The 16,195-nt window shown below is 42.9% G+C and overlaps 1 protein-coding gene across 1 annotated transcript in view; it reads right to left on the reverse strand.

Annotated features, from left to right (window-relative positions):
- LOC106599706 (cadherin-2) overlaps positions 1-15,925 on the reverse strand; it is an 83,638-nt gene extending 67,713 nt beyond the window's left edge. Inside the window, exons 1-2 of the mRNA XM_014191007.2 lie at positions 15,640-15,925; positions 13,201-13,312 (exon numbers count right to left, since the gene is read on the reverse strand). Coding sequence (XP_014046482.2) covers positions 13,201-13,312; positions 15,640-15,696 — 169 coding nt within the window. The 5' untranslated portion in view covers positions 15,697-15,925. The remainder of the gene's footprint in view (positions 1-13,200; positions 13,313-15,639) is intronic.
- Positions 15,926-16,195: the final 270 nt, after the last annotated feature.

Raw genomic sequence — 16,195 nt, forward strand, 5'->3', positions numbered from 1 at the left:
CCAGGAGAGGACTGCATGATATAGAGGCCCTGAATGCCCAAAATAAACTGAGCCCCCCTGCATACCCCCACTGAAAACTAACATTTTCTCTAGATTGGCTATGTTTCGTCTGTAAATACCACGTATGAAACTAATCTACTCTACAAACACGTGTAGAAGTGAGCACACACACAAACAAACACTGAAACCATCCTCATGCATCCATCCTTCTACCACATACTTTGGCTATCTTTCTAGAAACTTGACGAATTCAACAGGCTAATCCAAATGAATGACACCAGACTAGAGCTAGGGTCCTGGGTTAATTTGTACATTTATGAATCACTAAACAAAAGACTAACAGCCAGAGATAAGCTTTTCCAGCGTTATTAAAATTGTGCTTTCAGATGGACCCCACTAGGGACACTTTAGAATAACAAACACACAGACACGGTGCTGGCTACACCCATTTTATTTTATTTTTTCCATCTATTTATTTTATTTTATTTCTAATGGGGAGAGATAGCGGTCCTGTGTTAATATATATATGTAATAATGTACATCCAGGATTCACTAAACAAAGCTTGGTGGGTCCTCACAGATAACCCACTCAGCAAAAACGGGTTGAATCGTCATTTCAACAAAATAATTCAATGTGATGATGTTGAATCAACGTGGAAAACTGATTGGATTTGCAAAAAGTCATCAACGTAAGGGAAATCCAATCACATGGGGACATTTTTGGGGTTGATTTCACATTGAATTCATGTTAGTTGACAGCTCAACCAAATATAAATCAAAACTAGACATTGAAATGATTCCAAAGTTTAGTTGAACCCAATGAGAGATGGGTGGCGTGTGACTACAAACACAGAAGTGGTTCGATACAGACAGCTGGGAAAAAATTAAATAAAGAATCATTGAGAAGAGAATGGAATAAGAACCCAATAACAGTACTGCATGCCTCCCTCACCTCCCACTAAGACATTCATACTTAATAACACGTGGTCAGTCTCCTCAACCCACGTCTCTCTCGCCGACATCTCCCTGACCCCCCCGTCCTTCCAACCGACATTCTTTACATAGTCCATTAAACTCTGCCTCTCTTGCCCTCCACTCAGTTGTATTGTTTTCCAGCTATAAACATAACAAATCAATCACACACAGTACAAAGACCCAGCAGGGAGAAAGAGAAAAGATTGCGATTGAAAATAAAACATTGCAGCAACTCTAGCATTAAATCCCTTATGCATAAAATCCTTGAAACACCAGCTTTTCAAATCCCCCAGCAAATCCTTCATCACATACCGTAATAATGACCTCTGTTCAAGATTAAGATCCGGTAAGTAAGTCAGGACCGCAAGTGTTAATCCTACAATCAGCCCCTGCATTTAACCCTCGTCTTGCACTATGCATTATGATTGAGTCGAGGCATTATTTTAAAATGTTTATGTTTTAACCTTTATTTAATTAGGGAAGTCAGTTAAGAACAAATTCTTATTTTCAATGACAGCCTAGGAACAGTGGGTTAACTGCCTTGTTCAGAACAACAGATTTGTACATTTTCAGCTCAGGGATTCAATCTTGCAACCTTTTAGTTACTAGTCCAATGCTCTAACCACTAGGCTACGCTGCCGCCCCATATGATTCTGTGTGACTTTCACACTAGGCCTAAACATCACTTTCTATTCTAGCAGAAGGGAATTGGTCAAATAGTGTACAACAAAGACTTTTAAATGTCCACTGAGAGGGAAAATTGGAGGATAAAGTTGCCCCCTAGGTCTTTGATTCCAATCCCTGGTCCTTAATAAGGCCAATTTATTCACCTCCCAGGCCCAAGTCCCTCTATCACTAGTGACAGGCATGAAAGGTCAATAACCTTGGCTCAAAGCTCTCATATGGTTAACAATGTCATAGATTCATGGCTGATGCTATTATTTCAAACTCTTAAAGTCAGCCGACGGAAGCTTATCTTTGGCAAAAGGTCACAGTGCTTAGAACACTTAGCGGGGAGAGTGAAGGAGTGACACAGGTTCTATAGAAGATTGAGTGTGTTGCTTTCTAGTGGGGTACAGTGGGAGGTGGGAGGTGGAATGTTTACCGGAAATCAATTCACCTGGAATGTAATGCTAGTAAGTTAGTAAGTGAGTTAACACAGACAATGTCTGGTGCCCTGTAAAATACATTTACTAGGAATATCTAACTTGATAGACCTACTTATAGCTTGAATAACAAATAATACATGTGTTCGTTGAAATAACATGTTGATTCATTTTGACTGATCAGTTTGCAAGAAACAAACACACCACATTTCCTTGTTGTCATTGCTAAGTTGGCTGGTTGAGTGGTCACCACAAAAACTGCTCAAGCTTTGTGTGCATAGTAAAAGAGAATCAAGTCTATTGAGCCTTTCTCAATGACAACTCAATGGGTCATTTAATGTACAGGGCTCAAATCATACACTGTACTGCAGACCAGGCCCAACACACAGTATACAGGCTACATGGTGCATGGAGCAACCATCCCAGGCCTATGAGCTCCCAGTAGTGTACATCCACCCCCTTCCAGCCCATATCTTGCTGAGCCCACAGTATTACAGCAAATAATGTGGCGGCACACTGCACGCTTTTTAAAGCCTCAGTAAATATCGACACAGGGTGAAATAACACAGGCTAACGGGGGAGGGGAGAGGGGCGTGTTCCTCTCTAGGTTTCTTCCTAGGTTCCTGCCTTTCTAGGGAGTTTTTCCTAGCCACCGTGCTTCTACATCCTGGCTGAAAGTGGAGGAGAGATTGACTTCATCACTACTTTTATTTATGAGAGGTATTGACATGTTGAATGCACCGAGCTGTCTGTCTAAACTACTGGCACACAGCTCGGACCCCCATACCCCACAAGACATGCCACAAGACGTCTCTTCACAGTCCCCAAGTCCAGAACAGACTATGGGAGGCACACAGTACTACATAGAGCCATGACTACATCGAACTCTATTCCACATCAAGTAACTGACGCAAGAAATAAAATTTGATTTAAAAAACAGATTAAAAAAACACCTTATGGAACAGCGACTGTGAAGCAACACAAACATTGGCACACACACACACACACACACACACACACACACACACACACACACACACACACACACACACACACACACACACACACACACACACACACACACACACACACACACGCACACACACATGGATTTAGTACTGTAGATAGGTGGTAGTGGTGGAGTAGGGGCCTGAGGGCACACAGTGTGTTGTGAAAATATTGTATGTTTTTTAAATTGTATAAACTGCCTTAATTTTGCTGGACCCCTTAATAAATACAAATACATCTGCATTGCTTGCTGTTTGGGGTTTTAGGCTGAGTTTCTGTATAGCACTTTGTGACATCAGCTGATGTAAGAAGGGTATTATAAATACATTTCATTGATTGATTGATTGACTGATTAGTGTATCGCTGTGATGCAGCAGCCCGTATACGCCCGCCTCAGATGGTAACTAGAATTTGCCGCAGGTCATTCATAACTTCCGCAGCTCGACGGCGGGCGGCGTCAATGCGGCCCGGTAACGGTATATCACTTTGAGTGGGACAGTAATACAGACAGACACATCCGCTCATCTGATGAGGTAAACAGTTTTGGTGGGAGACAGCAGACGAAGGGAAGCGAAGAGGAACTGTCGCCTCAGTGTTTCCAATCACCAGATGCCCAAGATTAAACTGATATAAATCAACGTAATTCGTTACCACATATCAATACCCGTCCCTTCGGAGGTGACCTGGCTTGATATGATAAGTGAGTAGTGGATATCGTAACTCATTTCCTGCCTCATCCTCTGCTTCTCTCTCTCTCCTTCCCTCTCTCTCTCTCCCTCCCTCCAGCACACTTCAGACAGACACAGAGGCCTCTTCAGCTGAAACAGAGAGACCTCTGGGAAATATAAAAAACACCAACCTCCACAAAACAACACCGGGCCAGGGCATTCGTCAAAAAACATTACCAGCACAACTTTAACAGTGCTTTATGTGCCCAGCTAAAGACTAACACCCATGAGGTTGTCAAGGTCGCCATAAGGAATAAAACCTGGGGTTGGTTTTGACGCAGTATAATGCTAAACAGAACGCTTCAGTAGGATCAATGCATTACTCAATTAAAGCACATCAATCACCCTATGGAGGATATGGGGGCTCATCCATCACACTGCTGCTTAGTGCTTACGTGAAGAATAGGGGGATGGGGAGGGAGTGTTAGAGTAGTAGAAGGAGGGATGGATAGGTGGAGGGGAAAGGGATGAGTGGGAGAAGAGAAGAGAATGCGTCAGAGAGCGATGTCACAGGACAGGACCTGGCAAATTATCAAAGAGTAACGTCCAAAGAAGCGCTGGTACGTTGAAATAGAAGCCCTGTCTGGAACACAATAGTTGGTGAGGCCTGGGACAGGCGGTGGGGGAGGGAGAGAGGAGCGAGGGAGGCTGCCTGCCGTCTCGGTCTCATCCCAGGCAGGATATTGGCCTTTGTGGAACATGGTTATAGTATCTGAGGCAATTTATGTCTCCCTGCCTCAAATTTCCCCTTTTGTTGTCAGTGAAATAATGGTGTGTCAATTCCTGTTGCCTCTCTAGCTCAGCATGGGGCTTAAAACCCTGAGCTTAACATTTGACAAGAAAAAAAGAAAAATGCTTTAAATACACACTCTGTTTCAATAGAAGAAGAACTGCATGCTCTCAGTTCAGTCAAGTTGTCTCATAAATATATTAATTCAAGTATTAATTTAACTCTATGACCCTAAAGACGAGATGGTTCTGGGCACTTCTCATTGCCATTTTTATTGCCTACGGACGCTTCTTGTTCGCAGATAAGTGATTGTAAGCATTTCACTGTCAGTCTACACCTGTTGCTAACAAAGCATGTGACAAATACATTTTATTTGATATAGTGTCAGAGGTTCTGATACTTGTGCTGTCAAGGCCACACCCCAGTGCCAACAAAAAAGTAGTTAAGGATTTACATGTATCTAAAGCAAACAAAAGATAACTGAAAAAAAAAAGCAGTTTGCTCCTGTGGTACGAGGGATATTTGTTATTTTCCTCCTTTATGCTTAAGTGATGCCTGAATGGTGGGATGTGGTGGAAAACGTGAGGGCTAGCCTCCACCCACTCAGCTATTTAGCCGCATAATGAGAGAAACAAGCACACAACACCGAGAGAGGGAATGAACGAATGGGAGGAGGGTACAATAAAAAGGTTTCTTTGAATACTGCTCAATCGACTGCTGGGCCAACACTGTGAACAGGGCTCTCTTTGTGAAGCTAGAATCTAGCAGGAGAGATATGGAGTTATTCGCTGTGCTGCTGCCCAAACTAAAGAGGCCTGCCTCCTGAAGAAAGAAAAAAAAACTGGTGAAAACCACAAGCCGGTCGGTCCTTTAGTAAAATAAACAGTTCACTCCAGACCCAAGCGCAAGCCGGGGTCTGGAGTTTTACTAGTTAAAAATAACACTAGCCTACATATAAGGAAGCATATTATGTGGAAAGCGAGGTCAATACAGCTAATTATACCCAACCTCATTACATGGAATGGTCATGTTCTGCACTTTCCAGATGTCTTTCATGTCAAATAAAACTCACACATCCGAATTAGTGGTTGTCCAGATTCAGAAAATAACCATTCCCAGTCTCACCTCACCTCATGACAGAGTGCTTACAGGAAATGATTGTTTTAGAAAAATAAATTCATCTTCGCCTTCTGACAGTCTTTTAGATTGAAGAACACACATCAATTTCAGAAACCCAAGCCAGAGTGGTTCAAGGCTGGAGGGCCCCTGGTGTGATTCAGAAGCAAATAACCAATAAAAGCACATAACCTTCATATGACTGAGGACGGACTCGTGCACCAATTGTTTGAAACCTTTGTTTCCATATCCAATCCCCATGGAAACCCAGTCAACACAATTATTATTTGAGATATTTGAATGATAGGTGGGTCATGTGACTGCCGACAAGTCAAGGCCCTTAGCAACAGCTGTGGTTTCCGGAAATCTCCTCTGACTGGTGGAGAGGCTGAGGAGCCCCACCGGCTCTCAGGGCCTTCTGGGTTGAACAGGCTAATTATATGCTAAGGACAAACACCCACACACACACACACACACACACACACACACACACACACACACACACACACACACACACACACACACACACACTGTGACACACACATATGCACACACAGACGCAATGGAGAGACACCTTAACTGCTGCCCTATGTCAGTGTTACACACTCTAACAAGAGGCAGAGTGTTACACACTCTAACAGAGGGCTAGCCGCTGATATGAGCGATATGAGCAGGAGCGCTGAGACGTGAGCCAGACTAAAGAGTTAACCCCAATGTCAACCCTCCACCAACCACTCTCCACACAAAAATCCCTTTATCTGCATTCAGGCTTTTCACAAGTCCCTGTCTGCTCCCAAAACGTGCGGAGATGCTGAGCAGACTACCTGTTCGATAAGGAGGCACTGGGAGAGAAAAAAGGTCAGCCATAAATAAAAGATGCCCTCTCCAGTCATACCACCAAGCATCATAGCCCTAAATGGCACCGCCAGCCTCCCCCACCTCTGAGCAAATTAGCCGCAGATGGGTGCACTTGCTTTAATACATTAACAACATTACCGTTTCATGGTTGTGATACGGCCTTTGGAGCGCCATGGACCCGGGATCACGCGAAAGGATCAGTATATAGTGTCCTCAGCCCCCAACTCTCACTGCTGGACTAACACAACACTAACACAACTTCCATGTTATATCGTAGGCAAAATTGCATCAGAGGTCAGGGGTATTGAAGCCATATACCACTGAGATCCAATCAGCCGACATGATAGGTGGCAGTTATCTAGGCCATGGTGGCGTGGCACAGGGAAAAACCAACACCGACAGGCAGACAATGAAAATGTATGGGGTCTCATAACAATAAAGAAAAAAGCAGATTCCTCCAAAACCCAGCAGGTAGGCTGGCAGCAATGCTTTAGCTGGGAATTGGAGCACAGCCTTCATTACAACATATTGATCATGCCAAACAAAGACCCTGGATCTATTGATCCGCTTGGTGGGGAAAAAAGAGAAAGAGGGGGAATGAGAAAGAGAGCAACGGACTGGTGCTGCAAACAGGATCACCCTGAAAGAAGGAACAAGTGCTGCTTCGACTTAAAACAAGGGAAGCGAGGGATTTAGAACCCCCATCAAATGAGATGGGGAGAGAGGTGCGGTCGTGGGGTTGCACTTGATGTCCTACTATAAAAAACAAGAGTTAAGAGGAACTTGTGTAACACTCAGTGATCATCGTAATGAAAAAAATAAAATAAGCGCTGAGCTGTTGGATGCCTCCTGCTGATTCCCTCTTTCTCTCCTCTTCTCATCTGACTGATGAATGGAAGGATGATGGCTCTGCTGTAGTTATGGATCTCATCTCACCAGGGGATTAGAATATTAAAGAAGCCTTGTATGACTATTGAATAATTCAGGATTGTCACAGACATCAGTGCTTCAGACAGTGGTCTACTACACCACCTCAACTGCAGCAAGGTGGCCAGGGGGAGGTTTCATTGCACTACGCTATTACACACATTCTCTTATCTACGGCCATGATGTGCTGTGCGATGACACTGACTCCGGCTAACCCTCAGATACACATTATTCACAAAAGGAATGTGTATCTTTGTTCTAATGTTTCATAAGAGAATCATGTTCCGTCAGTGTTTCCGCAGCAGCCCCTCATAACTAATACAGATGCCTTTGATTAGGCTGCAAATGTCACGCTAATTCATTACCATTTATCATGTACGGTGGAAACATCCGTAGAGATCCACCCAACCGAATGGTGCTCCGTCTGAACACTCCGCCTCCCCGCCTCTCCTTTTCCCGGTGATAGATGTTCATTTAGACAGGTCAGGACAACATGCACTGAGAGGTGTCGTGTACATGGGGCCGCCACTGTGAGGGTCATGACCTCCATTCACTGCTCTCCTTTCAGTGTGAGATCGCTAGAATACCATGCCCCCCCACCCCCCCTCCCTCCTGGAGCCGTAAGAGGTTGAGTCGGTTGCTGAGCACCGGCCCCAATTTACAGGACGGGATCGACCAGGGTCACGTCTGACCAAACACACGGTCTCTCAAACACTTCTGAGAGCTGCCCCAAATGTACCCTATACCAGGGGCCATCAGGAACCTTGAAAGAGTGCAGAGAACCAGAAAAACAAAACAACACCACGCAAACGCACTCGCCACCCTTAAAAAAACGCCAAAAGCCACAAAAGAAGTTGTATCATTTATTTTTCTGAATGTTTTCTTTCTGTCAAAAGGGACTGGTTCTTTGTTAGTTTAAGATGTTTGTCTTAATCAAACAGACCAGGGAAAGGTAATTATACTAAAAGACAAAGTCATGAAAAGTGATGTTATTTCTTATGCCCATGAGGTCTTTCCATCCAGTTGACATTTCATTAGACAGAAAGAAAGAGAGCTGAGGTTGTAGATCCAAAGTGAGTCTCTCTCTCCCTCACACAGCTAATGTTGGTACTGCTTGTTCAAACCACATCATGAAATTGGCCAACTGTGTCTCCCCAGGCTGGCTTGGGGTTTGAACCCAGATACAGACGGCTCAGTGGACACGATCGACCTACTGGCGTTAAAAGCACTTGAACAGAAGTTGAAGTAGTAGACTATAAGCATTTTCATCGGCCCAGCACACTTAATTGGAAAAAAACATCTGACACTAAATGGCTTGGGGGGGGGTGTAAAAATGTATTAATTTGAAAATAGGGTAACATAGGTGATGGGGTTGGGGAGGCAGGGTGGCTGCAAGAGAGAGGAGAGTGTTTTAAGTTCAATTAGGCTTTTGGGCTTTTTCATTAACCCAGTTGTGGAGAGGAAAGCCTCTGCTGCTGTGACTGACTCACTTTACATTCCTGCTTAAAAAGCCTCCTCATCTGAAAAGCAGGACAATACACTGAGTGTACAAAACATTAGGAACACCTGCTTTTTCCATGACATAGCCTGACCAGCTGAATCCAGGTGAAAGCTATGATCCCTTATTGATGTCACCTGTTTGATCCACTTCAATCAGTGTAGATGAAGGGGAGGAGACAGGTCAAAGAAGCCTTAAGACAATTGAAACATGGGTGTTGTATATGTGCCATTCAGAGGGTGAATGGGCAAGACAAAAGATTTAAGTGGCTTTGAATGGGTTATGGTAGTAGGTGCCAGACGCACCGGTTTGAGTGTGTCAAGAACTGCAATGCTGCTGGGTTTTTCACATGGGCCAGCAACCCTGTGGAACGCTTTCGACACCTTGTAGAGTACATTCCCCAACGAATTGAGGCTGTTCTGAGGGCAAAATGGGTTGCAACGCAATATTAGGAAGGTGTTCCTAATGTTTTATACACTCAGTGTACATGTCAGCTCTCTATAGCCAGTATTCCATTATGCAGCAGCTCCAAGACCCAGGCCATACTACCGTCGCCAGCCATAATGGCCATTTTACCTGCTGATTTCAAAAGATAAGTAATTTCCATCGAACAGGAAACGAACATGACACGAATGTTAAAACGTCCTTTCTATAGGAACACTCCCTGGTGGTGACACAGTGTTAGCTTAGCTGTGGTGGTGACTAGTGATGAGTATAGTGAGGGGAATTGATATATAGGCCATGTTTGTTCTTTTCTCTCCACTGAGTGACTCAGTATGAGTCATAAACAAATAGTTCCCTGCTTTAGACAAGGTCATGAGAGGCCCCTTGGGGCCGACAGTGGGAAACCTCCTAAGCCTGACGCAGCTTTACGTTCACAAACAAAAAGCTCAAATCCTTGCTTTCCACATCATCGGATAGAGAGGAGAGAGGAGACCTCAGATAAATAATTGTCCACCCTCGCTTTCCCCTCTGCTGCTCTGCTAACCAATGTTGTCCAGATACACCTGAACGATTCTATTGAAAACTGATGGAGCGTTCGCTAAGGCCAACCAATAGTTAATCTCTGATCTGCATCACCTAACAAATCATTACGTCTTCACAATTCAACAATTACCTGCGTATTGTGGAGGAATTACCATTATAGAGAATACCCAAGCAGAACTGAATGTGTTTTGGGCTGAGAATCTTTTTACTTTGTCATTTATTCCATTACATTTGCATGTGAATGCTGCTGTTCGCTGTGATCTTCTCAGGGTGTGTATTCTGGTAATCAGTTACTCAAATGAATCACCTTCAGAGACAGCGAGGTTGAATGAAACGTCTTACACCCTACCCCTTCTCCTACTGTCTTCACTCTCCACGGGGTCAACTGCAGCAAGAACAAAGTGATCGTATTACTGTTACCTAATACTGTATACTGATAGGTTGACAGTCATACTCACAACTATCCTCTTGCCAAACTTGGGAGGAAAGAAACTGTCCCAGCTCTAGAGAGAGCTTAGTATATCTACGCTCCCTAATAGCTTTTCTAAATGAGGATAGGTCCATGCATATTACAATGAGGCTGCTAGATTATTTCTGACATAACAAGGAAGGATTTTCTATTACAATGAGCATTAACACTGAGGTATGGTTGAGGAGAATGACTGCTACAAGATTCACTGTCTCCATTCATTCATTATTTAGGGCCTAAGGGTTGCAATTAAGAAACGTAATGAAATGCACAGGAGGCAGGCATTCTCACAGAAAGACAAAAATAGAAAGATGTCATGGCATTAGGCTCCACACTACACCTCATGTGGCTAGGAGCTTCTTGAAAATCCTCTGTTTCCCAGCTTCCTGGTAAAAACAATATTCACAAGCAGCATGGTGAAAGTGGAGTTAGAAAACATGAGGGGGGCTTAACACTCCCTCCACACCATGGAAGCTTTGTCTTTCAAAACATGCCACAGGAGACTTTCATTAGCGACTGGCGCATTCATTAGCATCATCCCACACCACTGAGCTACTGAGCCCCATGCAGCCCCAGCTCCAGGCCAGCACATTACAATGACACAGAAGTGCTGTGTCTCTCTCCCTGTCAGGGAATCTCTCTCTCCATAGAGGTTGGAGGGCTGGGAGGAGGGCTAAGAAAGAGGAGAGAAGAGGAGGTGAGGGAGGGTAAATAGAGAGGAGAGGAGAGAAGGTGAGGGAAGGGATGAAGGGTGGCTGACAAATGGGAACCTGATTACCTCTGGTCACGGCCCATCCAAAAACAAACTGAGAGGCAAAACTATCACTTGGAGGATCAAACTGGAGGTTGGGCTGTGTAAAAGCTATTTCTTTCTTTTCCATCCACCCCTCTTTTACTCTTTCTCTCTCTGTCTCTTTCTCCCTTCCCCTTCTCTCTCCTTTTCCCTCTCTCTTTTTTTTTTATCTTTCTCTTCTCTCTCATTCCTACTCACCCCCCTCCATCTTTCTGACTCACAACCTCGTCTGACTGTGACTTCTAGGCACACACTGTGAAATCCAACGCCACTGGAGCTGTTTTCTGGTTCAGATGAACTCAAGGCCCCAAGCCCTTGGATAGCACATTGCTGGTATATTCCTGTTTTATTATCGTCTGTCTCAGCACTGTTCAGAGGTGCTATTGGTGGCTGTCACCATAGACATTGTGTGATGTTTGTTTGTGTGGCAGCATTTTCACTTTGGGACTGATTCCTCGCAAATAACACATTCATTGGTCATATTTTCAATTATATATTGTAATTACAGCTTCCATTGCATTATAATGATTGAAAAAAATAAACATGACATATATTTTCCTTGTTTTTCTGAATTATGTGTTTTAAAAGTTATATGAAACAGATACAAATGAAACAGATAAAAGACTGGTTAGATCCAGCAAGCCATGCTATTCCATGTTGGATTTCCAACAGAACAGTTGATGTACAAACACAACACTGATACTAAAGCTGTGTTAAAAGGAAATGGCAGCCATTGAGTGGGGTTGGGATTTTAAACAGCATGGCCACTGACCACTTATTTCCTTTAATGTATGTTTCTACCATGTACTTGCAAGGTTTATGCATTTTCTTAAAGTTATGTTTAAGGGTAACATGGCAGAAATAATGACCACATACTTATTTACTCGCATAATAATTATTGCCTAAAGCAGCAAATAGCACACATCATATAAAAGATTTGACCATTGATCCGCATGCCACTTGGGTTAGCATATGTGTAAAAGAAAATTGAAAAAAAATACAGAAACTTACAAACAAGACATAGAAGATGTGCTGAGGCACAAGCAACATGTCCATTACATGACTGTGCTTTGCAAAGTGCATCCGATGTTTCCACTTTTAGAATTACAACTACCATGGTTCCATTTCAAAACGAAGAAAGAAGTTTGATTTTTCATTTCCTATTCAGAATGAAACTTTCTGTGACTTATGCAAGTATATAGTGGTTAGAGCGTTGGACTAGTAACCAAGAGGTTGCAAGATCGAATCCAAGAGCCGACAAGGTAGAAATCTGTCGTTCTGCACCTGAACAAGGCAGTTAACCCACTGTTCCTAGGCCGTCATTGTAAATAAGAATTTGTTCTTAACTGGCTTGCCTAGTTAAATAAAAGTAAAATTAAAATAAATAAATATGCATTTTTCATAAAGGGGACTGTATAAAGTAATCTAATTTCCAAATGGTTGAACATTTTTCTAATTCTTTCAATTGCCTTTAAAAAACTATTTTTAAAGGCAAATAAAGTCGAGTCACATCACAGGAACAGATTGCCCCAGTGTTAATGCATTGGAATTTCAGCAACACTGCAGTAAGATTATTTTTTGTTGTTGAATTGTGCTCTGTTCTTCAAAAAAGGCCTGTGTAAGCAAATGACTAGAAGCAGGGCTAAATTGATCCAGACTGAGATTTAATTGGCTTACAAGCCAAACAACATGGGGTTCTGGGCCAACATAACAGCAACGCTAATTGTTGAAATACGTTGTCACCCCCACACCATCATACATGTTGAGCGAAACAACCGTAAATCAAATCAAATTTTATATGTCTCATACACATGGTTAGCAGATGTTATTACGAGTGTAGCGAAAGCCTTGTGCTTCTAGTTCCGACAGTGCAGCATTATCTATATATAGACATGGGCAGGCGCACACACGCACACATAGAAACACTGAAGCACATGTGAACAAACATACTACAAACAGCCAGCGAAGAGGGACATAGAAAGTATCTATCCAATCCAGAGCTCACCATTGAAAAGGGGCTGTCCCTTCTCTGCACTCTCTGGCACCACGGCGACATACACATCTTCAGAGAACCCCGGCCGGCACAGAGGAAGGGTGCCTCTGCCCTCAGTTCCGATCTGCAGGGATAGGACCGGCGGGTGGGAGGGGAGAGAATTAGTCAGAGTCACAATCCCCCCCTACCCCCTCCAAAATGCACTTCTCTGACTACCCCCCCGAAAAGTCTTGGTCACGTTCCTAACCCCCCACCACAGTTCTACAAAGCATCTGTTGTTTTTATAGCGGGGACTGCAATTAGGATAATGAGGCCAAAAGGGTTAAGCATTAGCCAAGGAGCATGGCTAGGTAAGAACAGGCCCCATTTGTCTCTGTGAGGAGAGAGAGGGAGGCCCAGGCTCAGGCCCAAGCCCAGGCAATGGTTGAATGCTGGTTGGCCCCCTTATCATACTCTGCTCTGGTTTAACAAGATGCTTTAAAAATCAGGAACGGTGAAACTAGGCTACAACTCCTAACACTCCTACTAAACAGTATGGGTGAACGTCTCTGTGTGTGAATGCCTGTGTCTACTCCAACATAGCACTAGATCATCATCATCATCATCTCTTCCTTTTTCTCCTCCCCCTGCCTCGCTCTATCTCTGATTTAAAAACAGTCATGATGTTTCGGATACATTATATTTCTGCCATTGTTAGAATAATAAATTATCACCTGCCAAATTATTTATCTCCCATCTTCTTTCCAAAAAGAAACAAACATTCATTGACACAAATTCAATTGAACACAAATTAGGTTTTAGATATAGAGTTTGACACTTATCTCATCAAGTGTGAGTGGGCCTAGTCTATAACAAAATAACACATTATGTATTAATACCACATAACGGAAATCACATTTATAAAACATTTAAAATAAACATTGCCAAAAAATAATAAGTAGGCCTAAGCTATTCAGAGTTGAGTTTAAATAGATTCCCTGATTGTGTACAAGCATGTTCAAATCCGATCATACATATTGGGTGGGCACCAGTCGACCCCATCTTCCCAAATACACTTAATCCTATTTCTTTAGAAAGACCGGACCTGAAAAGAATGTGAAAGGAGAAGAGTTCAGCAGGGAAAAAAAGCATTGTGTGTATCCGTGCCACTTGCCATTAATCAGCGGAATTTGACTGGAATATGCTAGGGCAGGAGGGGGAGGTGTAGGGCTGCTTTTCTCTCACTACATTATCAGGCAGAGCACACCACGATGCATATAACAGCATTGTTCACACACTAGCCCTTCTAAAAGTATGATATCTCGTTTTGGGGAAAAAAATAAATAGGCCTGTATATATTATTAGACTGTTTCTCATATTAGAGCTTAATCATTTTACTATTTTGGCCATTAAAATAAAAAGTTATTTAATTATAATGTTATAACTCAAATAAGTAAGTTAGGACTAAATTAGTAATTAAAACAAATAATTGCGAATAAACCAGAATATGCAGAATTAGCTATAAAATATGATAAATAGCCTAGAAAACCGGATTAGGCTACGTTGATACTTTAAATTCTGCCTAGGCACAATAAGCAGCTGGCTTGAAGGCGATTCGTGGGTCGGAAATTAAACATTAACTCAGCATTGTCCCTGGCAGAGTTTGTGGATTCCACTAACCTAGTGAAACTCCAGTTACGATAAGTGCACCGGTGTATGTAGCTGTTGTTTGCACTGATAGCCTATTTACAAGACGGAATGGGCCATTGCCTCGAGGCTCATTCCGTGTCCGTTAGGAATAAATAATGCTACGTTTTTGTAACCCCCGCGGTCCGGGGAAATTATTCAAGTAGCTGGCCTGCATCATTAGACCTTAACTTTGTAACAATATAATGTTTTCTCGTGAACAGGTTACAAATGTATCCAACAGACATGCATGTATAGGCTATCATCATCTCAGCAAGTAAAAAAAAAAAATTACTTAAGAAGAAACATTGTATTGTTTGATCACCATATGGACGGAATACCCTAATAGATAATACTATGTTTAATAGATTATGTGGGTTAGATTTATTTTAATGAATTTACTCTTGATACATTGTAGCCAACACAAAAACATATTTTGAAGAAGGGTAGCTTTTTAAATGGAAAATCATCCCATCCTTCAAATAGACCCTAGCGGTTTCGGGCTACAATAACCCATGGTTGATCTTCATGCAATATAAATCTACTACATATTGTCATTATTTGTTGACGCGTCACATATGCAAGTTCCCAATACTGGATGCATTATATCTAGCAACCATGCAAAACATGCCCATGTAGCCTTTTTCCATAGTGGAGAGGCGAGCCATAATGGACAAGCGGGCACGTTACCCGACAGATCACAGCAGAAGCATCGTCACTGAAAACAAGCACTAGTCCTAGAACTGTCCTGTTCAACTCAACAAAACCGTTCCGCAGACACATTACCTGCAAAGCGGCCAAGAGCGTGAGGAGAAGCAGTCCTCTGCCCTCGTATAAGTACATGGGTATGCCGGTTGTAATGTATTTCCCCTTGCAATCCGTGATAAATATCCGTAGGCTATGTCTGCTGCAGTATGGATGTAGTGGTGAAATCAAACGTTCCCTGCTTACAACAAAGGTGGCAGCGGCAGCAGCATGTAGCCTAGCAGCCTCCCCTATCCACTCCGTGCTCCGATCTGAGATCACCGCCTGGTACTGAGGCTGCTACTCCCTCCCATGCATGCAGTCCCTCCAACAGAACAGAAAAGACGCTGTCGCTGTGCCAGGACAGGATCTCTCATTGTCTCTCCCTACTGGTCAATTCGCCAATTTCACTAAACACATTTAGGCTCCTTGAGACTTCTAAAAACAAAAATAGAATCTCTGCGATTGCTTTTTTAAAATACTTCTAATGAATGATAGGTACCCATTGATTCATGAAGAATATAACTTTAAAATACCTCATGAGCTTGGTTTAACTGTTGTACCCCATTATAACTCCCCCAAAAGCTTGGTTTACTCC

The sequence above is a fragment of the Salmo salar genome, chromosome ssa03 (assembly GCF_905237065.1).
Source record: "Salmo salar chromosome ssa03, Ssal_v3.1, whole genome shotgun sequence".
Classification (NCBI taxonomy): Eukaryota; Metazoa; Chordata; class Actinopteri; order Salmoniformes; family Salmonidae; genus Salmo; species Salmo salar.